The sequence below is a fragment of the Triplophysa dalaica genome, chromosome 7 (assembly GCF_015846415.1).
Source record: "Triplophysa dalaica isolate WHDGS20190420 chromosome 7, ASM1584641v1, whole genome shotgun sequence".
NCBI lineage: Eukaryota > Metazoa > Chordata > Actinopteri > Cypriniformes > Nemacheilidae > Triplophysa > Triplophysa dalaica.
Window position 1 is genome coordinate 802,869 of NC_079548.1, and position 23,562 is coordinate 826,430.

Sequence of the window (23,562 nt, forward strand, 5' to 3'; positions counted from 1 at the left end):
TAACTTCAATAACTGCATTAACGCATCTACTGCACTGTAACTTCAATAACTGCACTAACTCATCTACTCCACTGTAACCTTAATAACCGCAGTAACTCATCTACTGCACTGTAACCTTAATAACTGCACTAACTCATCTACTGCACTGTAACCTTAATAACTTCATTAACTCATCTACTGCACTGTAACCTTAATAACTTCATTAACTCATCTACTGCACTGTAACTTTAATAACTTCATTAACTCATCTACTGAACTGTAACTTTAATAACGGCATTAACTCATCTACTGCACTGTAACCTTAATAACTGCATTAACTCATCTACTGCACTGTAACTTTAATAACTTCATTAACTCATCTACTGCACTGTAACTTTAATAACTTCATTAACTCATCTACTGCACTGTAACTTTAATAACTTCATTAACTCATCTACTGAACTGTAACTTTAATAACGGCATTAACTCATCTACTGCACTGTAACCTTAATAACTGCATTAACTCATCTACTGCACTGTAACTTTAATAACTTCATTAACTCATCTACTGCACTGTAACCTTAATAACTGCATTAACTCATCTACTGCACTGTAACCTTAATAACTGCACTAACTCATCTACTGCACTGTAAATGTATAACTGCATCTTCTCATGTATTGCACTATAACTTCAATAACTGCATTAACTCATCTACTGCACTGTAACCTTAATAACTGCATTAACTCATGTACTGCACTGTACCTTTAATAACCACATTAGCTCATCTACTGCACTGTAACTTCAATAACTGCATTAACTCATGTACTGCACTGTATCTTTAATAACCACATCAACTCATCTACTGCACTGTAACTTTAATAGCTAATGTCTGTAACTAATGCACACTCAAGTCACTTGCACTATTGTATAGTTTATATTGTTATCTGTTAATAACCACCTGTACATTAATGTTCACAGTATATATCCTTCTGTTTATATTGTTCATAGTACATACCGATTGTCATATTTTCATAGTACATGCCCATTGTAAAGTATTTTCCTAATATTGTATTCTGTATTTATTCACACTGTATATCTGCACTTGCTAATTGCACTTCTGGTTAGACCTAAACTACATTTTGTTACACTGTACTTGTATATGTGTAATGACAATAAAGTTGAATCTAATCTAATCTAATCATCTAATTTCTTTTAATTTTTAATTACTAATGAAAACCCCAAATTCAGTATCTCAAAAAATTAGAATATTGTGAAAAGGTTCAATATTGAAGACACCTGGTGCCACACTCGTATCAGTTAATGAACTTAAAACACATGCAAAGGCCTTTAAATGGTCTCTCAGTCTAGTTCTGTAGGCCACACAATCATGGGGAAGACTGCTGAGCTGACAGTTGTCCAAAAGACCACCATTGACACCTTGCACAAGGAGGGGAAGACACAAACGGTCATTGCACAGAGCTCTGTGTCCAAGCACATTAATAGAGAGGTGAAGGGAACAAAAAAGTGTACAAGCAATAGGTATAACCGCACCCTGGAGAGGATTGTGAAACAAAACCCATTCAAACATGTGGATGAGATTCACAAAGAGTGGACTGCAGCTGGAGTCAGTGCTTCAAGAACCACTACACACAGACGTATGTCAGACATGGGTTTCAGCTGTCACATTCCTTGTGTCAAGACACTCTTGAACAACAGACAGCGTCAGAAGCGTCTCGCCTGGGCTGAAGACATAAAGGCTGCTGAGTGGTCCAAAGTTATGTTCTCTGATGAAAGTAAATTTTGCATTTCCTTTGGAAATCATGGTCCCAGAGTCTGGAGGAAGAGAGGAGAGGCACAGAATCCATGTTGCTTGAGGTCCAGTGTAAAGTTTCCACAGTCAGTGATGGTTTGGGGTAACATGTCATCTGATGTTCTGAGGTCCAAGGTCAACACAGCCGTATACCAGGAAGTTTTAGAGATCTTCATGCTTCCTGCTGCTGACCAACTTTATGGAGATGCATTTTCATTTTCAAACAGGACTTGACACCTGCACACAGTGCCAAAGCTACCAGTACCTGGTTTAAGGACCATGGTATCCCTATTCTTAATTGGCCAGCAAACTCGCCTGACCTTAACCCCATAGAAAATCTATGTGGTATTGTGAAGAGGAAGATGCGATATGCCAGAACCTAACAATGCAGAAGAGCTGAAGGTCACTATCAGAGCAACCTGGGCTCTCATAACACCTGAGTAGTGCCACAGACTGATCCACTCCAGGCCACGCCGCATTGGTGCAGTAATTCAGACAAAAGGAGCCCCAACTAAGTACTGAGTGATGTACATGCTCATACTTTTCATGTTCATACTTTTTTAGTTGGCCAAGATTTCTAAAAATCCTTCCTTTGTATTGGTCTTAAGTAATATTCTAATTTTATGAGAAACTGAATTTGTCGTTTTCATTAGTTGTCAGTTATAATCATCAAAATTAAAAGAAATAAACACTTAAAATATATCAGTCTGTGTGGAATGAATGTATACATTATACAAGTTTCACTTTTTGAATGGAATTAGTAAAATAAATCAACTTTTTGATGATATTTTAATTATATGATCAGCACCTGTATTTCATATTTAAAAGTATTTGACAAAATTGTAAAAAATGTAAAAATGTTTTTGTTTCAATCGGTAGACATCTTTATAATATATTAGCATAAATATTAATTAGAAACATAAAATTCACTCAAAATGCTAAATATGTTTTGTAACACAAATACAGAATATCATTTTTCCTGAAATAAGTAACTGGAGCCAAGTGTGACCCCTACATGATGAGGGCCAGTAAACTGAACAAAATAATAATGAATTGCAAAATATTTGTATAAAGTGTGATTGATCACTACCTATTCCTTATTTTGTTAGATATCTTAATTATCAAATACCAAGTTACAAAAAGGCTTTCCATGTGTTTCCTTTATAACAAAATTGTAATGTTTGACTGTAATCATAATGCAAAACTTGGTACTTTATCAAAATAAAAACATCAAAAAATGGACCAAAAATGGACAGAAGTTGAAAAAAAATCTTATTTGAGATTGTCTAAATGTACATTAAAAAACACAAATCCTAAATCATATCTCAACAGCTATAGGAATTCACAAACTAAATTGGATTTTAATAGACTGGTCTGTTTTAACCTATAATAATGCATGAATTGACAAATCCATTACAAGTATATATATATATATATTTTATTGTTTTCAGTGGGTTAAAATGGGATATAATTATTGTATAAATAATAACGATTGAATTCCCTAAAAATGTGAAAATAAAATCATTATTAAACAAAAAGTATTACATTGGCTTCGGTCACTTTTGACGAGACGAGTGTGACCTAAAAAAAGAGTCCCAGAGGCACATCTCAGATCGATGGTCAAATGACACAGATGATAAAAACACAGACGGAGATTAGACGTGAGAGGCGGAGGAGACGTGTGTTTCAGTTAATGAGGGGTCACGAGAGGTCAAAGTAAACACAATCATAAACAGAAGAATGAAGAAATGAACGGACGTGTTTAAATGATTCTCCTTGTTTCTGTCGGGGAATGTTCATGCTGATGTTTCTGAAATCACCATGTTCACTACACAACAGAGCAGTCGCGATGACATCAGCAAACTGGAGTTGACCAATCAGCATCCGGGAACAGAGATCTCACCATACTGAACAATACACACACAGAAACAACTCGTCGCAGTTCATGAGTTTAACATGTTTTATCATGTATGTTTACTGTAGACATTACAGGACACATCAACTAACATGAGCAGACATGAATCCATGATAACAATTCTTGATAACAAAACCTCATTTGATATCTGTGAGATTTATAAGGAGATAATCCAAAGAAACACAGTTCACCTTTATAAAAACACTTCAATAACATAAAGAGAATCACACCAGACAAGACTCCTCAGAGGAGGACATGAGATCTCTTCTACATCTCCATCATCTCCTCTGGACATCAGTGAGATTCAGTGGACCTCTCGTGTGTGTCTCAGATGTTTCTCCTGAGAGAAAGAGTCAGATATGTGTCAGGAGAGTTTTAGAGGCGACGTCAAACTGAACTCTCTGTCTCGTCTGCGATCAAACATCAATATTATTGAAGATCTCAACATCAACTCATCACATTACACTCTACATTCATCTCATCTCAGGTGTGAACTCCATCAGATCTCTTGAGCTGTGAACGAGAAAGACGTGAGCATCATTCACCTAAAGAGGACGAGCGTTTGATATGTTTGGACGGATGCACAGAGGGAATGATGGGGTGCATGTTTTCTTCCGGTGGGCCGTTGCTACGGTGACGACACCTGCCGCAGAAGGATTTAGGCATACCTGAAAAGCAGGTCTCCATCTCTCCCTCCTCCACATGAGACCCTGTGAAAGCCCATATCAGCTTCCTCAGATGTTGCTTCAACACAATCGGGTAACTGGACTCTTGGTGGAGGCAGTCAGAGCAGATATGAAGCCACCGCACAATGGTGCATTCATTCTCTCTCTCTCTCTCTCGCTCCGTCTATTCTTCCCCAGCTGCAGAGGAATCCTGTCCAACTTTCCCCCCCACCACACAACTGCCACCCGTCCACCAGCAGAAAGAGAGCCACACAAAAGCAGGATTCATCCCGAGCAGGACCTATTTAAGCGTTACGCAGCTGCATCGATTTATTAAAAGATGGGTGGGGAGAGAGACGTGGGGTCAGCGGAGGTCACGGACCCCCGGATGATTTTATTAACCCTCTGAAGATGATAACATGTTAATGAGCTGGAAATATTCAACAGGGACCAGAAGAGTTACAGTGGTGACGTGCAGCTGGAGTTTAATGTCATGAAGTCATCACTCACAAACACTCGACAGACTGACAGAACACACATCATCACGTCTGAAATCATCACAGTGGAGACTGTGAAGAAATGAAAATGATCAACACTGTGTGTGTGTGTGTGTGTGTGTGTGTCAGACACCTGCTATCCACAGGAGAACATTATTGCTCAGATGTTTCTCTTGCACAGCTCAAGAGATTTGATGAAGCTCTCAGTTGTGTTTCATCTCAATATTATCTTTGTCTCAGACGTTTCTCCTAAATTTGTGAGGATCAACATCTGAGACTTAAAGAACATTTGTGATCTCCATTTCATCTGATGGATGTCTAGGATAAAGAATTATTAGAAGGTACAGATCAGATCGTTTCTACTGATTGTGTAAACTTCATAAATCCACTAAAACACAAAATCATCCTCACAATGTCAATGATTTGCTTCCACTTGTTTTGTGCAGTTGTTAACATGTTTGTTTTAAAGCCTGACTTAAATGAACAAAATCCTACACACGTGCGCGCAAACACACACACACACAAACACACACACACGCATCTGTGCAAAAACTTACACACACACACACACATGTGTGCGCAATAACACAGACGTGTGCAAACTCGCACACATACACACACACGTGTGTGCGTGCAATCACAAGCACGCACACACTGGTGCACGCAACCGCAAACACACACACAAACACACACACATGTGCGCGCAATCACAAACACACACATGCGGGACACATACGCACACACACACAAACAAACACACAAACACACTCATGCGGCACACATACGCACACACACAAACAAACACACAAACACACACATGCGGCACACATACGCACGCACACAAACACACACATGCGGCACACATACGCACACACACAAACACATACATGTACACACATGTGCGCGCAATCACAAACACACACATGCGGCGCACACACACAAACACACACACACACACAAACACACACACACAGAAGCTCTTTGAAGGGACGTTCCCACAGCAGCACGAGATTTCCATCACAGGTGCACACACAGAAACATCAAACTCATCTTTTCTTTCAGTCTTCTTCATGTGATTATTTAACTAAACCGGTCAGAGACACATGTGGAATACATCTCATAAACACAAATAAATATGTGAAGAACAAAAACATGCTTAAGAATATTCTAAAGAAAAAACATGTCTTTAAATCAGGCCTGAGTTTTCATTGATTACCTCATTTCATTTGATAACATCTGATGTATTCACAATATTTCATGGAGAAGCAGAAAGAGCCTAAAACAAAAACAAAAGACAGAAACAGTTCGTTTTGGCCACATTCAGCAATAACAAAACAAAGAGAGAGTTGGTGTTTCTCGGTATTTCGAGCGAGCTTCAGGTGAGACTCACTGGAGCCTAAAGTTCTCCTGAGCTGAGGACGGTCAGGTGACGGTCAGGTGACGCTGAGGCTCCGCCCACCTTCTTCTCAGAGAAAAACATCATGATAGACAAAACCTGAGTCCATGACCTTTAGATTCAGGAATTCCCCCAGGAATTTATCTCCATCATTACAGCGGACAAAAGAGCAAGCCTTCATTCTCACAAGAGAAAAACTCTCTTCACGTGTTGTGTTTGCTCAACTTCCTGTCATGAAACTTTCTATCCTGACAACACACACACACACACACACACACACACACACACACTCAACCAGCGCTCAGGTTTGTTTTACAGAAGGGACATGTGACCCAGGCAACAAAACCAGTCGTATGGGTCAATTCTCAATGTACATTCATATATCATCTAAAATAAATCAGCTATCCATTCATATACAGTTTGTAAGAATCAGACAATGTTTGGCTGAGATACAACTGTTTCAAAAATTCTCAAAACTGAGAAAACAGCTTATAAAGTTGTTGAAATGAAGAAGTCTTTAGCACAGTATATTACTCAAATAAAGTTTTGATTTATCTACGGTAGGACATTTACTAAATATCTTCATGGAACTTAATGAGCATGATACTTAAGAATCCAGGGTCACAAATGATCTCACTGTCCTGCTCACATTGACCTTTTGACCTCTGCACCCACGAGGATCTGTACTGACACCTCTGTGACCGTCTCCAACGGCAACAAGCATCATCATCACAGTCACATGCTGCACATACAACTGCACCACAAACACACACACACACACACATGTTGGGTTTCCATGTTTTATGGGGACATTCCATAGACACAATGGTTTTTATACTGTAAAAAAACAATATATAATAATCTCCCCCTAAACCTCACAATCAGCTCATCTTCTGTCCATTTATTATCAACTTTTAGATATTTTTGTTTTGATAAGTACCAAGTTTTGCATTATGATTACAATAAAACATTACAATTTTGTTATAAAGGAAACACATATGGAAAGCCTTTTTGTAACTTGGTATTTGATAATTAAGATATCTATCAAAATAAGGAATAGATAGTGATCAATCACACTTTATACAAAGATTAGACTTTCAAAAAAGTTAATTCTGTATGATTTACAATCTTGTTTCCTCATGGGGACCAAAAAATGTCCATCTTTCTAACCCTACACACACACAATGAACAGAGAATGCTTTCCTTACTTTAACAAAATGAACAAAAACAAAGTGAAATCTGTAAATACAAACTGAATTCACGCGCGCTCAGATTCACACTTCAGTTAATGTCAAAACTTCATCGTCAACAATACTCTTGATAGGGATTTTATTTACGCACAAAAACAAGTTTCTATCATGAATTATGTCAATTATAATAAACTATGGATCGATCCTGAACATAATTCGATTCGGAAATGTGACAAATATTTATATCATATACACGCGCTTGTCAATTAAATAAAGAATTTTCAGAAATAATATAATTATTAGAAAACGTTTTATTATTTAGAATTATTATATAGAAAAATAATTGAGAAATAAATATAATAATGAAGCTGAAAATTAATTAATTTCTATCGCACAAAGTGACGCATCAATAATCCAGACGTGAGTTATTTCAAAATATATCCTGCCTCAGGTAAAGATTATTACATTTAAATACTGCTGCGTGACACGAATTTAAGTGTAATTTGATTAATTTTACAAACGATTTATGATGATGGAAAATTCCGTTCAACTTTTTTCAACTTTAATACAATGCCACATCTTCAACAAACAACGCAAATATAATTACAACAACAACCACAACAATAATTATAGCCTTGCGTGTATAATAATACAAATGATAATCATAAAAATATACGATTTATTAATATCTGAAAGTAATGGATAACTCAATTTAAATTGTTTGACGGCCCTTTGATTGTTTTTTTAAAATCCATATTGCAAAAGATGAGTTAATGATTATTAATTAATTCAGATAATGACGCGTCACGCGCACAGGCATCCAGCGCACCTGCAAATTTACAGTTTTAGTATATTTCGATATGAATCAATTACAATGTATGTTACATTCGATCACTAAATATTCTATCAATACGAGAAAAACGAAATAAATCGGAAAACTCAAATAACAGCAGTTACAATCAATCGAGTAGTATTATAACCCTGCGTTAGTATACCATTTGCTTTACACTACAGTTTTATCATTTGAAAAACATTCTGTAGCACAATAAATTAATTACGAACGAATGGTTGACAGTTAAATTAAAAAAAATACGTAAAAGCTTTTACAGGCTAAAAAAACGAAATCGCCTATACATTAATTTTCTGAAGTTCGGTGTCAATGCCCAAAGAATTAAACGCGACAAAAGAAATACATCAGATAGTAAACCCATCACATCATAAAAAATAATAAAGCACTCATGTCTTTGACTTGAAGAGAGAGAGAGAGAGAGAGAGAGAGAGGGAGAGAGAGAGGGAGAGAGAGAAACGCGCACAAATGCAAATAACGACAGCTCTGGATCTGCACGTACAGGCTTGGAGACCAAGTCACATCTATATATCTACATATGTCAGCTTTCCCAAACTGTGGTCTCCCCGCTTCCCTGTGCGTCTTTCCCAACCTCTCCAAGAGCCACAGGGAAAAAACTCACATGAAAGTGTCGAGCAGGCCGCGGGTCCATGTTCCCCCCTGGAGGACAGGACACCCGTGTCGGGTGAGCAGTGAGACACGTATACATCCACAGAGCTGCGCGCGCTTTCGCCTCTCTCTATATGTGTACGTTTGCAGGAACACGGAGAAAAGACGCTCTAAAGAGAGACGCGCGTCTTTTCTCTTTCTTTTCTTTTTTTATATACACAGAACTGCTTTTTGTTCTTCATTTTTTCATTTAAGGGGGTAATGGAAGGAGGGTGCTCGTTTGATCACATGATTACAATTCACCTGAGATAAAACAAAGGACGCAAAGAAAGAGAGAGACCGAGACACAGAGATGCTCTCATAGTCAGGATCCCCTTATCAGAGTCAACATTCATGGATAATGAAAAAGGGAATGATTTTTGGCCTGGCTGGTGGGGGGTGTCGCGCGATGGCAATACAAGAGGTTATTGTTGACCAGAACAGCGCGCGTGTTTGTATGCGTTTGGCCCGTCGTTCCCCTCTCTTCTCGTCTTTCTATATTTTCTGTTTAAACGCGTTAAACGCGTTAAATGCGCTCTCTGTGTTTTTATGTGACGCTGATGCGATTATAAAACTCACACATAACAAGACACAGGCTCATTCCAACGCTGCGCGCGCGGGCCGCATCGGGCCTGCGCGCGCTACATCAAGCGCATGCTGTGAACTCATGTCAAATACCGAGATTTCATCAGAAACTACAAATAAGTTTCTTCTGGTGCACAGTGGGCGTTAAATTGTTTACTGGAGGAGATTCAGTAACTTGAACACACAAACGACACATTACGCAGTTGTTGGACAATCTTATAATCATTTCTAAAAGTTTACTTTTTTCCAACGTCGCATGGCGGCCAATAAGAATGTAAGAATAAAGACTTTATTGCGCACAGCAGGTGCGATGGCCCGACGCGGCGCTGCTGACAGGTTTGTGACGCTTGGCGGGTCTGAAGGTCCCTGAACCTCACTTTTACCCTGCGGCACAACCCGTCCAACAACGGGCCAGTGTGATCGGAAAGACTTCAAAGAATGAGCCAAGACCCCGTGACACGGTGACCACCTGTGAAACTTATCACTGAAACAGTGACATTAAAAACACAATAATAAGAAAAAGAGTCAAACATAGACAGTTCTGGCGCAAATACAACCACGTGAGCGAGTTTATCTTCAATAGGAGCTGTAAAATAAAGTACTTAAAATATTTATTTTAAAAAGTCCACAAGCCATTAGAAGATCCGACGTGTTGATTGATTTCATTAAATGAAAAAGTTAAACCAACACGTTATAACTAAATAAATAAAAACAAGACATTGTATTAAATCAAATATTATCAATAAGAAAGAAATACAAATGTGATCAATTTCTTTGATTTAGGTAGTTAAAAAAGATCAGATGATGCATAGACAGATTTCGTCCAGAGTTTTGTTTTTATTTGCACATTATGAAAAAAATACTTATAGGAAAATCTGCAGACGGGCTTTTAAACATTCCGACAAAATTAACGAAACACAGAAATATGAAACTCAGCAGATATTAAGAAATGCACGGAAATGTTTAAATCGCAAATAAAGATTAAATTACACTGGAGGCCAAATATTACTGCGGGTGATTTGCAGCAGAAATCACGCCCACCGTAAAAAAACTCCGAGCACAATCCGCAGCCAATCCGAGAGCGACCCGACGGGCTCCTTTAAGAGATTTTTTTCCATGAATTAGTTTTTTTCTCCCTCTTCACACAACGAGGCTCTTTAAGCCCCGGCGCGCGACACAGAGGGGCATTCAGAGCGCGAGCGAGGGGGCAGGAACCGACGGACGGACTCTCGCGCTGGGCGGGCGACCTGCTTTAGTGCAGTAAGACGCTTGACATTATTACCTCTCTCTCTCTCTCTTTCTCTCACTAACACTGTGTGTGGATATACGACACTGGAATCCGTCGAAAAAAGGCCGAACGGAATGAAATGATATGATTAAATACTTTAGCATATACACTGGATTTATTTTCTACTTTTCTACTTTCAAGTTTCTTGAAAAGTTTGCATGAGTTTTCTGTTCGGCTTATTTCTATCGTTGAGTTTTGGTAACACGACAAGCGATTTTTTTACAGAAGAAATAATTTACGACTTTAAAGTGTGAAATAATAAATAACTGTAGTGTAAAATCATCTGCGTTTTCAGGAAGACGCTCTTTAAAACGAGTTAGTGTCCTAATGTGTATCTTTAAAGATTCATGCGAATCAACATTAAAAAATAAAAATGACGATTTGGAACAAGGTGTAATGGAAGGTTCTTTAAGTTTTTTTTGTGAGCAACAGGTTATGCTCATTATGAGCAAATATTGGACTGTCTAATCTAAATGTCCTAAAAGTCAAATGATTTACTTCTGCGTCAAGCTAAAAAACTTAGTTTGTGATCTTCTGATATGTCATTTTCATTGATCACCAGATAAGCTGAACTTGTGTAAATTAGATGTTGTTTCAATTTTGAACGACATTAATTTCGACATGTTTGAATGAAATTGCGTCATTAGTGAGAGTTTGTGTTTTGGCATGTGGGAATTGGGGACAAATTATTGTCAAGCCATGCGTAATGATCTTACTGAATGAACCGGCGCAAATCATTTCAGGCGTTTGTCGAAATAATGACGGACATAAAAACTTTTGAGTAAACACATTGAGCAGTGACAGAAACACGAATAATGAGCTTTAGTTTCAGAGCTGTGAGAGGTGAGACCTCTGCGCCGGGCACGCGCAAAAACAAGCGCTTTTTGTGCTGAAACGCGTTTGACGGAAAATAGCGCAAACAGAGGCGCTCTATTCACACACAAATAAAACACGCGTGACTAGAACCTGTTTATCTGAGGTGCTATGTGACGTAAACAATCTGAGGCGCTTTGCGAAACTTTACCCTTGTACTCAGACAGAATCAGACACAGATGTGACACTCGACTCTCATCCGAGTCTGATTATAATTAACGGTGATGTCGAGATCCGATCTGACACCCAGCAGTAACTCAAGTCTTAAACACCGATCTTTAATATTCACTCGAGAATAGAGCACATACATGCTGAAAGAAATAGTGTCATGAATGTTGCGTGTAACGCGTCACGCATATGTGCTCTCGGCTGATTCTGAGTCGTCTCTTGTGCTTTCACACGCGCACAAACACTGTGTGATTCAGCCGAGCAGGCGCGCGAGCGCACGCACGCGGTCAGTGTTTATCCAGCAATGAAGCCGGTATTATTCCAGCACTTTCTCTCCCGGGAGCTTGAACAAACCGCCAGAGTTTCAACAGTAGCCTGTTAGCGGGAGTGAAGCTAAAATAACACACACTGACGCCACATATGATTGCGGCGCTGCTCTGGAAACACGTGAATTGTAAATAAAGTCAAAGGCTCAGTGTTTAGAGCAGCTTTCCCTTAACACGTGTATCTTGTTCTCGAGATGTTTGACTTATGAGCAGCGCTGAGGCAGATCCCCCTCACATTTGTAAATGCAAACTTTGTTCATGTATTTCCCCTCTTGTTGTGGAGGTCATACACACCTGACCTTTGTGTGGATTGTCTTGCAGGTCTTTGTGACAGACACATCTTCATCCCGAGGAAGACAGCGAATGGGTTCCCTTTGACAGAACCAGAAGCGAGTGAAAGAAGTGCAACAGTCCCATCGGAGAACCGAAATCTACTGAGAACCTTCCCGACACCCGAGAGCGCAGCGCGAGAGCAGCGATGTCGGCGGAGGAACACAGTTTATCTGAGGTGGAGATGAGTCCCGGGGTGTCCGAAGACGGTCGCTCCATGTCCCCCGGGCCCTCGTCGGGCGCTCCCGGAGGGGCGGACTCCCCGTTGTCCGGTCAGCCGTCTCAGATGTCGGGCGAGGAGGCGGCGGGCGTCTCCGCGAGCGTCTCGGTGAAGTCGGACGAAGAAGACGACCGTTTCCCCATCGGGATCCGCGAGGCGGTCAGTCAGGTGCTGAACGGATACGACTGGACCCTCGTGCCCATGCCCGTGCGCGTGAACTCGGGCAGCAAGAACAAGCCGCACGTGAAGCGGCCGATGAACGCGTTCATGGTGTGGGCGCAGGCCGCGCGCCGGAAACTGGCGGATCAATATCCGCACCTGCACAACGCCGAGCTCAGCAAGACGCTCGGCAAACTCTGGAGGTGAGAACACATGACATCCACTGACCACAAGAGAGAGAAATAACCACAGGGTCACGTGACCACATATTGTTTACTCTTGTGATGTTGCATGATACACACTAAGAACACACATAAAAATGTTCTTTTTAAGGATAAAACTGAACACGGGTCTCAGAACAGAAAAGATTTTCCAAGATCGATTTCCTATCATCATATTAGGTTTTGAAAATACTGTTTTACATTTTTCACATTGTTTTCATACAAACATTATTCTTAAAACTGAATGACATATAATGTCGATAAAACATTCTTTTCAGGTTGATGCAAGAACATTTTTGATAACTTTGAGAGTAGTTTGAGACAACTTAAAGAGACCGTTACCCAGAGTTTCCTGTTAGCTGGGCTGTGGCTTTAGTCTGAAATAATCATTCCTTCACGAAACCATATTAGAGCGACAAATCCCTTCAGGAGCCGCTGTGGAAACACACACACACACACACACACACACACACACACACACACACACACACACAGACACACACACAGCATTAGTGAGTATATTTATGTTGAATAGTTTATTTTAATGAGGCAGCGAGTGTTTGATTCTACTAGACTGCAGTGACGGTGTTTAACACTGAGAGTATAAATAAATAAATAAATAAAAGTTCTCGCTCGCTCATGATGATGGGGTGACAGGGTGGACGCCTCCAACACCAAACATACGAGAGCAGAAATCTGAAGCGTTCTCACTATTTAACAGTACAACAATGTGAAGGCCAAAGTCATTTTCTGAAGATGGAAATAAAGTAAACACTGGCTCTACTTATTTTATTGGGAAGTGTGTCACAAAATGAAATCCTGGTATTACACAGTTGACATGAAAGATTTGATTTAAAATAAGCAAATTCTTCCCTACATTTTATTTTCAGACTCCTGAACGAGTCGGATAAGAGGCCTTTCATTGAAGAGGCCGAGCGTTTGAGGAAACAGCATAAGAAGGATTATCCCGAGTACAAATATCAGCCACGTCGACGCAAGAACGGCAAACTGGGAACCGGATCTGAGGGCGACGGCCACTCCGAGGGCGAGGTCAGTCACAGCCAATCACATTACAAGAGTCTGCACCTGGAGGTGGCACACAGCGGGGCGGCGGGGTCACCGCTGGGCGACGGGCATCACCCTCACTCTACAGGTGAGACACACAAACACCCCTGCATACGTCAACACTCGTCGTCACCCGCAACAAACATCTGATCGCATTCCGTTTGTTGTTTCAGGTCAGAATCACAGCCCGCCGACACCCCCCACCACCCCTAAAACAGAACTGCAGGGGGGTAAATCTGGGGAAGGGAAGCGTGAGGCCGGGGGATCCAGGGGTGGTCTGGGGGTGGGAGCAGACGGAAGCTCCTCCTCTGCGTCGGGCAGCAGCAAACCTCACATTGACTTTGGTAACGTGGACATTGGTGAGATCAGTCATGACGTGATGGCCAACATGGAGCCGTTTGATGTGAATGAGTTTGACCAGTATTTGCCCCCCAACGGTCACCCCGGCGTGGCACAGGTGACGGGAGGAGCGGGCTCGGGATCCTCGGCCTCCCCGTATTCGTACGGAATCACGTCGGCCCTGGCGGCCGCCAGCGGGCACTCAGGCGCGTGGCTCTCCAAACAGCAGCTGTCGTCCCAGCAGCACCTGGGCTCAGATGTGGGGAAGACTCAGATCAAGAGCGAGGCTCATTTCTCCAGCGAGGCGGCGTCTGCAGCCAGCGGAGCTCACGTCACCTACACGCCTCTCAGTCTGCCGCACTACAGCTCCGCCTTCCCCTCGCTGGCGACCAGAGCCCAGTTCGATTACGCCGAGCACCAGGCGTCCGGCTCGTACTACGCTCACTCCGGTCAGACCTCCGGCCTTTACTCCGCCTTCTCTTACATGGGCCCGTCCCAGAGGCCTCTGTACACAGCCATCCCTGACCCCGGATCAGTGCCGCAGTCACACAGCCCAACACACTGGGAGCAGCCTGTCTACACCACACTGTCACGACCGTGACACACACACAAACACACACACAACGGTTTCAGTCCTGTTTGAATCCAGTAGCTGTTCGTGTGCTTCATGAACATCATGAGAAATATTGGCCTGCACTACAATCTACAGCATTCTGAGGGGTGTGTGGACATCTGCAGGGAAATATCATGACAGAGATCTGCTCTTACTCTACTGACACAAACAATGTTTTATGAGTCCATTATGACCAAAGTAAGAGACCAAAACATTCAAACCAGAAGAAATTGTGAGTTTCTCCATTCGGTTTAACAGAAACTTCAACTCAACATCCACACACGCGACAGAGATCTGATAATATTACCTGTACATCTGTGTTTTTATATTTGTATGAATGAATAATCTCTTTTATTAACCAAAATAAGGCCATATTGTTTTTGTTGTCACATTAATAATGACGTGTTTGCATTATTGTAATCTGTTTTAGTGACGTCGCTCTTGTGATTTTGTTGCCATAACTCCACTGAACTCCGTCTTCACCACTGTGTTGAGTTTCTTCACGATATTGTCAGTTTGTGTAAATTTCACAGATGAACACCAGATGAATTTACGGTGTTAAACACAGACGCAAGAGACGCGACGCTGTCATGACGTAACGACGCGTCTCACATGTCGAACGATCGTAGGTTCACGATTTAAATCAAAGGAAACTTTTTTCAGGACACGAAACTATTGCGGAGTCTAAATTCTTATGTGATTTTTTTCAAATGTTATTTTTAACGTATTTTGTGGAATAACCGTATATAAACACTGAAATGTAAAGAATACATCAATTTGCATTTCTGTTCTGAACACGTGACAAACAAATAAAACTCGATATAATTTTGTACAACTTACAAAACGGTCTGTTATTGTACACGATGTTTAATATTTTTTCCTTTGATGTAGACTTGTTTTGTTATTTTCTATTAAAAAGCAAAATCTCGATTTAGAGCCTACATCTTACAGTAGGTCTTTCTTGTTATATATTACAGAATATTATTTATATTTGTTGTTTTTTTCTTTTTTTATCAGTAGCATTTTTTTCCGATGTCGGATTGTTTTTGTTGTTGTGTAATGTTGTGGTTGCTAAGTGTTGTTGTTTTTCTGTGTAAATAGAAGAGAGCAATGACTAACCTCCCTCACTTTAAATAAAGCTCAAGTCATACAAACTCATTAAAGAAATCATTCATCCTGCAATATAACCGCTCGTGACGCGGTCGTGTGATCACGTGTTTGAATCCGGTATACCGGACCAACGATGATCAAACCACTTTATTAAACTCTCTTGACTTGGTATTTGATCACACAATTAAAGTGATATTTCACTCAAACATTCTGTCAGCATTTATTCATTATCATCATGTCAAAACCGTCTTTCTTTGGAAGAACACAAAATAAGATAATTGACACCCATTCACTTCTTCAGTCAAAATATCTTCTTTTGTGATCGGTAGATAAAAGAAACTCTTAATGATGACAGAATGTTCGTTTATGCCTGAACTACTTTAACCGGTATATCGCAAACCGTTTTACGTGCGCAAACCGAGTTAACTGCACTGCAAAAAATGTCTTTCTTACTTATTCTTTTTTCCTTGTTTTTCGGTACAAATGTCTAAATATTCTGGAATCAAAAAGCATTTTCTTGATGAACAAACTGACCTAAGAGAATAAGTTTTGTTTTTAGTCAAAAAATATGAAATTTCGGGGAATTTGTGCTTAAAACATGCAAACAATCTTCCAATGGGGTAAAAAAAAGTAAACTTCTTTTTCTTTCCCCATTGGCACATTTCTTTGCTTGTTTTAAGCACAAGTTCACAGAAATTTCATTTTGTTGAGGTCATGAGATAATTTTGCTCATCATGAAAATGTATCTTGATTCAAGAAGTTGTACTAAGAAAGTCAATCTTTGCAGCATGGAAATGAATCACAAAGAGCTTTTGGTGTATATACCTAAAGAAAAGTGTTTCATTAGGAAGTCTTTTATCATGTCACTGGTGCACTCAAAAATATATCTATCTGTCTGTCTGTCTGTCTGTCTGTCTGTCTGTCTGTCTATCTATCTATCTATCTATCTATCATCATCATCTTTTGTGGTAGGGGTAAACTGGACCAGTGTAGACGTCATCATATGTAACGAAGCTTCACTCTGATTGGCTGAAAGAATATCATATCAAAGGCCTGTGCATTTCCGCATTAATGATGTGTGTGTGGAGGAGAGGGAATGCTGTTCTGCATATCTGTGTGTGTGTGTGTGTGTGGGGCTGAGAGTTCAGGCTGATTTCTAATTCCCCTGATTTAATCATCTGTGTGATACTTTACTTAAACAAAGAGACTCATTGAGCTCCAGTGAAGGCAGAGAGGGGGTGAGGGGTCCTGCAGCCTGAAGTTTCACTGGAACACACACACACACACACACACACACACACACACGAATCTGGACATTCCTAGACTGCGCATGTGAGAGAGACACACAGTTGCTCTCTCTCTCTCTCTCTCTCTCTCTCTCTCTCTCTGGCGGTGTGTGCTCGTGTCATGAGAGTATAGTGTGTGTTTATGAATCTGAACTTCATCCCGTAAGCAAACGTGACCGCTTCAATCTATGAAACTCTCTCACTGTTTTTATAACTAAAGGATCGCAAGCAGATAAGTGCGGATAACACGATTATCGCGAAACGGCCGCGGTATTTACCCCAATTACTCTCGACGCGTACTAATCCGTTTCTGTGGCAACAGTAGCGGCGTCAAATGATCAAAAAGTCAAACATGTTGTCATCAGTGTTTATATTTGTGTGTTTTTGTTTTCAACAATCGAGCAGCTCCTCACTGCAGAACGCGACGTGCAGGGAGCAGAGTTGGGTCCAGTCTCCTCCCATCGCGTTGTGATTGGACGACACTGGATCCAGTCTCTTTCCAATGCGTTTTGATTGGTCGCAGATTTCTGCAGTAGTTTTGCCACAAAACACGTCACACTCGCGTAACTAAAGTTATACATTTGACGGAAAACAAACTCTATTTGTGCACATACTGTAGTAAGGGTTTGGGTTAATAAATATCTAACTGTGATCATTACTAACAGGCACTGAATGATGACATTGATAATAGCAAACCTTGACGACCACGCGTTGCAACTTAACTATGATGGAGATGGTGGTCTAGTGTGTTAAACCACTGAACTGGTAAATCAAAGGTTGCTGGTTCGATCCCAGCAGACACCACCAGTGTGTCCTTGATCAAGACACTTTACTCCATGTTGCTCCAGGGGGATTGTCCCTGTAATAAGTGCACTGTAAGTCGCTTTGGATAAAAGCGTCTGTTAAATGTAAATATTTAAAGTGGGAGGAGTCGGATCTGGATCTAGCCCCGCCCCTGGGTCTTGCGTTCTACACTCAAAGAGGAGACCGTAATATTTTTAAAATTTCCTTACGAAAGCGTCGTCTGTAAATGTTTCTGTAACACACCATATTTTGCTATCATTTGCACGCTGTCAGAAATCCTGCTGACAGATTTTCTGTTGTTTTAATGATCCATTTTCACCTTCTTTTAAAACACCGTCTATGTACTGTTTATATGTCTGAACACATTGAATGCACAATGATTTTTACATTAATGAAAGCAGTAAGAGCACAGTGAGTACATTTTTTTAAAAAAGGTTTAATTTTGCTAAAACAAACAAACAAACATTAAATAACTAAATTCAGAGGGAAATCTTGACAAGTCTCTGTGTTGAGTGTTATTGTGTGTGATGTACCGCCCCCTTGTGGAGGAAAACAAGTACTGCACACAGAAAGAAAAACATCACTGTAAAATACTGATATACACATGTAATCTACACACATCTGCTGCACGTCACGCGTGTGTCAGTCAGTGATGATGAGCTCATCACAGCCCCAGTCCTCATAACTCCCGTCAGGAAGATATCTGCGGATGATGATGGGAATCTTTCTACTCCTGACAAAGACAAAAGATAAACACCTCAGAATCAAAACACACACAACAAAAACATCACACAAATATCACAACATTAACACATGATACAAATAACATGTCGTACTTGAGCTCTTTCATGGCGATCTGCAGTGGATCTGTCTCTCCTTCCAGCTCCACCATCACAGGCGCACACATCCTGTCAAAGAGGAAGTGATGTCACTGATGTTATGAGCCTGTAGTGTTTCTGTACGTGTGTGTTGGGATCAGGACTCACGCGATCTGCAGCGCTCGTGTTCCCAGCACACGTGCACGCTCGTATTTGGTCATGTAGGGTGTGGTGATTCTCTTCTGATTGGCCTGCGGTCCTTCACCGGCTGGAAGAATCTGAACGTTCTCCTGATCCTCCTGCACAATAAACACATCAACACAACAGACACAAACACACAGACACAAATCACACCCTCAAAAGTTGTAATTTAACCCACTCCCATGTCTTATGGTAACACAAAAAAAAAAAAAAGTACGGTTTCATTCAGAAATAAACTTCAGTACCAAAACATACTGAAAAGAAGTATAAATGCTCAATTACATATGCTTGTATGGGACAATTGAATGTTTTATATGGGCGGGTGAGAGAGAATTTTACTTGCCCGACTGGACAAGTACCTTAAAAAACCCATAGCAACATATATTTAGAATAAGAAAGTGTGAATTAGACAGAGCTGCGTGGTTGTGCATGTTTGTGTGTGATAATAATCAATGATGCACCCTGATGAGTCCATACAGAGGCGGACGCCGTATCCTGTTATTTAACGGTCATCTGGCTGTTCTGCGTGTGAATTATGTGCACAGTTTAACATACATCACGAGTGATGGTTGAGGAATTATCTGTGTCTGCTCTGTATGAGGATATGAACACATGAACCTCATCTCATCTCAGAGTTCATTTTACAATCGTTTTACTGTTTAAGTGAAGGTATCTGCAAACAAGCGTCTTCACGAAGTCCCATCAAATTGAACACTCAAGACAAGAGATACTGTAGTGTACTATAGTACTTGCTATTGAAAATGGAAGTGCCCTAGTAGTAAATTGATAAACACGATAGTCAAGTTAAAAACATATAGTAAGAATTTTACTGCAGTTTACTGTAACTAACACTAAAGTATACTACAGTAATGTATGTGGTCTCATATACCACTATTGCATAGTTAAAAAGGAAAAACATATAACTTGGAAATATTCAAACAAATTTAGGTGATCTAAAAATGATATGCCCTAATCCATCTGTATGTAACATGAATGTCTTTTGTCAGTTATAATCTGTTCATAATGCTACCAAACTTCCAACCTCTCTAGCACCAGTGCTTTGTGAAAAAAACGAACTTACAGCCTTAACACTACTAATAATAATAATAACTGCGTGCCTTTGTTTTATAGCAGTCACAGAAAATAGGCCTATAATCAAAATTGGTCGGCCAAAGTGCTTAGAAGCAAATTTAACCAATCCAAATCTGAAACAATTATATTATAATTCAAATGAAATATCAAAACCTTTGGACAAGTAATTTTTGTACTCGGAGAAGTGAATGACAGAATGTGACATAATAACAAACAGCTCTTACATCTACATTCTCCAGATCATCCAGAGGTTCTTCATCTTCACCATCATCAAAATCTCCGTCATCAAAACTGATGAACAATAAACACAATGATGAGACAAACATGAGTAAATAAACGCACATGCACATCAAACTGGATTTAATGTTATCGTATGTAAATATTAATACTTCATATATACTGTGAAAACAAAATCTTAGTTTCACGCTCAAGGCGTTAAAAGATCGCTCGACGTTAATAAACAAAGTAATAAAAATACTCAGAACTCACTTGTCCTCATTGTCAGACATTATGTTTGTCTAGAGCGTGACAAATCGTTTCTGTAACTTGAATTATTTGTTTTAAATTAGTTTAACATCGAAGTTGTAAACCTCAAGGTTTTGGACTCACGGCGTGTGTTGAACATCCGGTACAGTGCAGCAGTTTTCACAGTCCGGTCAGAAACACGAGCTCGACACTGACAATCCGATGAAAAACAGGCCGCAAACAAAAATAATTAAACATGTATAATAGCAACGTCAAGGGACATAATCGATATTTTACATGTCATACAATACAAAAGTTACTTGTTAACTCAGGTTTGGAAGTAATTTAAACTCGTTGACATAACAGTATAGGAATATAGATAGCCTAACCATTATAAATGACTGGGTTAATTCAATCAAAATAATCATCAAAATTGAATATCGTAATGTTTTTATAGTGATGTGACATTTGACACCGAGGCGTCGAAGCTTTTATAAAAAGTATATTTTGCTAATCACGTGATCAGTGACGTCCGATGACTGCTTCGTGTTCAACATTAGGGGTGCTTCTCAATATCCGTCCTCGTCTCCTCGCTCCTCTATCCTCCATCCTATGACCCGGAAACCGATCGAGCTCCGCCATATTGAAGGACATCTCAATTCTCTAATTGCACCGGGAGGAGTCGAGGATCGAGGAGGCTTCCTGAGGAGCCATGAGCGAGGATACACAGGTGTATCCTATGCGGAAGTTCTTTATTGCCTAAACGTGACGCACCTATAAATTCTCCTCCCACTTCACATCTGCTCCAAGTGCCAACCGTGGCAGAACATTCAAACACACATAAATGTGAATATTAAGCATAAAGTTATTGTAAATGTGTTCTTTTTTTGATAGTGCCTTTAATTTCGATGTATAAAGTGTACTTTTAGCACCGTTTTAATTATTTGTATTATAATCATTATCATTATTGTTTACATGTACAAAACACAATGTATGGGAAATCACAACAACAAAAATCCATTAATAATAACTGGTAAAAAATAAGAAGAAATGTGGTATTTTCTGGAGGTTGAAACGGTTACAATATAAATAATTATATCTTATGTTCAAGAATATATCCCGATGTTCAAGCTAAATCCAGCGGTGTAGAGTCATCATTAGTTGACGACGCTTTGAAGTGACGCTAAAGAGCGAGGATATATCAATTCACTTGCTTCGATTCCTCCGTCCTTGCGTCTTTTCCTTGCTTCCTTCTCTCGCATCCTGAAGAGGTGGAGCTAAAACACGAGGAAAGGAAGCGAGGAAAGGAAACGAGGACGCACAAATAAGAATTGAGAAGCACCCTAGATCACTTGCAGGTTTAGATTGAATTTGTCGCTTCTGTAGTGAACTGTGACGACTACTGTCACGTGTGAAACAACATCTCAGAGATATGAGATAATAAAGAAATAATATTGTTGAACAGTTGAATACAGTTCAACAATACAGTTGAACACATCCTGTTACTTAACAACAATCTTAAGATTGTTGTTAATTATTTTCCCACAAAATAAAATAAAGTCCCCAGTTCACAATCACAGATAGACAATTATTTTATTTTGACATGTGTCTACATAAATCTATTAATTTACAGGACTAAGACAAACGTTTCTGTGAATAACTGCATATTCTGATCGAAGCACATTCATAAAAATGTTGTTCTGTTCCCTGAACTGATTCTTTTTAAATGTGGTCCTAGATTAACTCATACAGTATATACATATATATATATATATATATATATATATATATATATATATATATATATAGCCCAGGCCTAAGTGCTACATTAACACTAACACATACAAAATATTTTTTAGTGATGGGTAGTGACGTATAACATGAAACATTGATGGACATAAAGACGGCTCTTCCATCCTTTGACCACCCGATGGGGCCACTGTGTCGTTTTTAAAAGCTTCGTGTATTGAATGATTTAGTTTTAGGGTAAACTTTAACAGAAAGCCTCTAAAGCGCTTTGTTCAACATATACTAAGTTTTTAAATCCTTTTAAATTGGGCAAAACTTCACCACAACAAAATCAAAACTGAGAAATTGATGTGATCACATGATATCTCTCGTGAACATCATGCGATCAAAACAAGTTTAAAGTTTACATGCTCAAATAAACTATCTATATCTTTCTTTAACACGTTTTTGGGGACGGGCAGATCCTGGTGCCGCGAGGCATCTCACTAAGTAGGTGAGTCACCTCAGCAGTCAGACCTGTGCCCTTACAAAAATTCCTCTCGCGAGTTTGAGCGAGGACACGGGCGTCACCCCGCGTAGTTATTTTCCTTACTCATCAGTTTAAGGCATGACGTGATGGAGCGCGAGACAGAGTACAGTACAGAATGCGCGTGTGTGCACAGTGATGGTGACAGAATGAGCGCGCGCGCAGTCACTCTTCTCTTCACTCATCACATGTTCATCACTTACAGAAGACACCGGTTTACACGACACACGTTATGATCATATTAACAACATACTTACTAGTGTTTGTATGATTAAAATAAGGTCTGTCTGCAGTGCATTGTGGGACAGGGTATGACGTCACTGAGTGGGGGTGGGGTGCAGACATGAAGGGTTACAAACACACACCTGATGCAGCT

The 23,562-nt window shown here is 40.0% G+C and overlaps 3 protein-coding genes and 1 non-coding gene across 4 annotated transcripts in view; 1 reads left to right on the plus strand and 3 right to left on the minus strand.

Annotated features, from left to right (window-relative positions):
- The window catches only part of LOC130426251 (ER lumen protein-retaining receptor 3), a 42,845-nt gene extending 33,774 nt beyond the window's left edge, over positions 1-9,071 (minus strand). Inside the window, exon 1 of the mRNA XM_056752925.1 lies at positions 8,923-9,071. Coding sequence (XP_056608903.1) covers positions 8,923-9,009 — 87 coding nt within the window. The 5' untranslated portion in view covers positions 9,010-9,071. The remainder of the gene's footprint in view (positions 1-8,922) is intronic.
- A 1,568-nt stretch (positions 9,072-10,639) lies between these two features.
- Positions 10,640-15,259, plus strand: LOC130426240 (transcription factor Sox-10-like). Its single transcript, XM_056752910.1, has 4 exons — positions 10,640-10,793; positions 12,510-13,100; positions 14,009-14,271; positions 14,357-15,259. The coding sequence occupies exons 2-4, from the start codon at positions 12,667-12,669 to the stop codon at positions 15,121-15,123; spliced, it is 1,464 nt and encodes a 487-aa protein (XP_056608888.1). The 5' UTR covers positions 10,640-10,793; positions 12,510-12,666; the 3' UTR covers positions 15,124-15,259.
- Positions 15,260-18,751: 3,492 nt separating this feature from the next.
- Positions 18,752-21,094, minus strand: LOC130426257 (DNA-directed RNA polymerases I, II, and III subunit RPABC2). The gene is made up of 5 exons (XM_056752932.1): positions 20,936-21,094; positions 20,671-20,737; positions 19,322-19,452; positions 19,172-19,243; positions 18,752-19,068 (listed from the first exon to the last, which is right to left on the minus strand). The coding sequence occupies exons 1-5, from the start codon at positions 20,953-20,955 to the stop codon at positions 18,978-18,980; spliced, it is 381 nt and encodes a 126-aa protein (XP_056608910.1). The 5' UTR covers positions 20,956-21,094; the 3' UTR covers positions 18,752-18,977.
- Positions 21,095-23,114: 2,020 nt separating this feature from the next.
- LOC130427014 (U12 minor spliceosomal RNA) lies at positions 23,115-23,269 on the minus strand. Its single transcript, XR_008907262.1, has one exon. It is a non-coding gene; the product is annotated as a U12 minor spliceosomal RNA (small nuclear RNA).
- Between the last annotated feature and the right edge of the window lie 293 nt (positions 23,270-23,562).

Bases quoted from the DNA above. Each gene is read 5' to 3' on its own strand.
- LOC130426240 (XM_056752910.1), top strand. From the start codon at position 12,667: ATGTCGGCGGAGGAACACAGTTTATCTGAGGTGGAGATGAGTCCCGGG. The intron at 13,101-14,008 runs GTGAGAACACAT...TTTTATTTTCAG, and splicing joins ACGCTCGGCAAACTCTGGAG to ACTCCTGAACGAGTCGGATA. The intron at 14,272-14,356 runs GTGAGACACACA...TTGTTGTTTCAG, and splicing joins GCATCACCCTCACTCTACAG to GTCAGAATCACAGCCCGCCG.
- LOC130426257 (XM_056752932.1), bottom strand. From the start codon at position 20,955: ATGTCTGACAATGAGGACAA. The intron at 20,738-20,935 runs GTGAGTTCTGAG...ATTGTTCATCAG, and splicing joins ATGTCTGACAATGAGGACAA to TTTTGATGACGGAGATTTTG. The intron at 19,244-19,321 runs GTGAGTCCTGAT...CCTCTTTGACAG, and splicing joins ACACGAGCGCTGCAGATCGC to GATGTGTGCGCCTGTGATGG.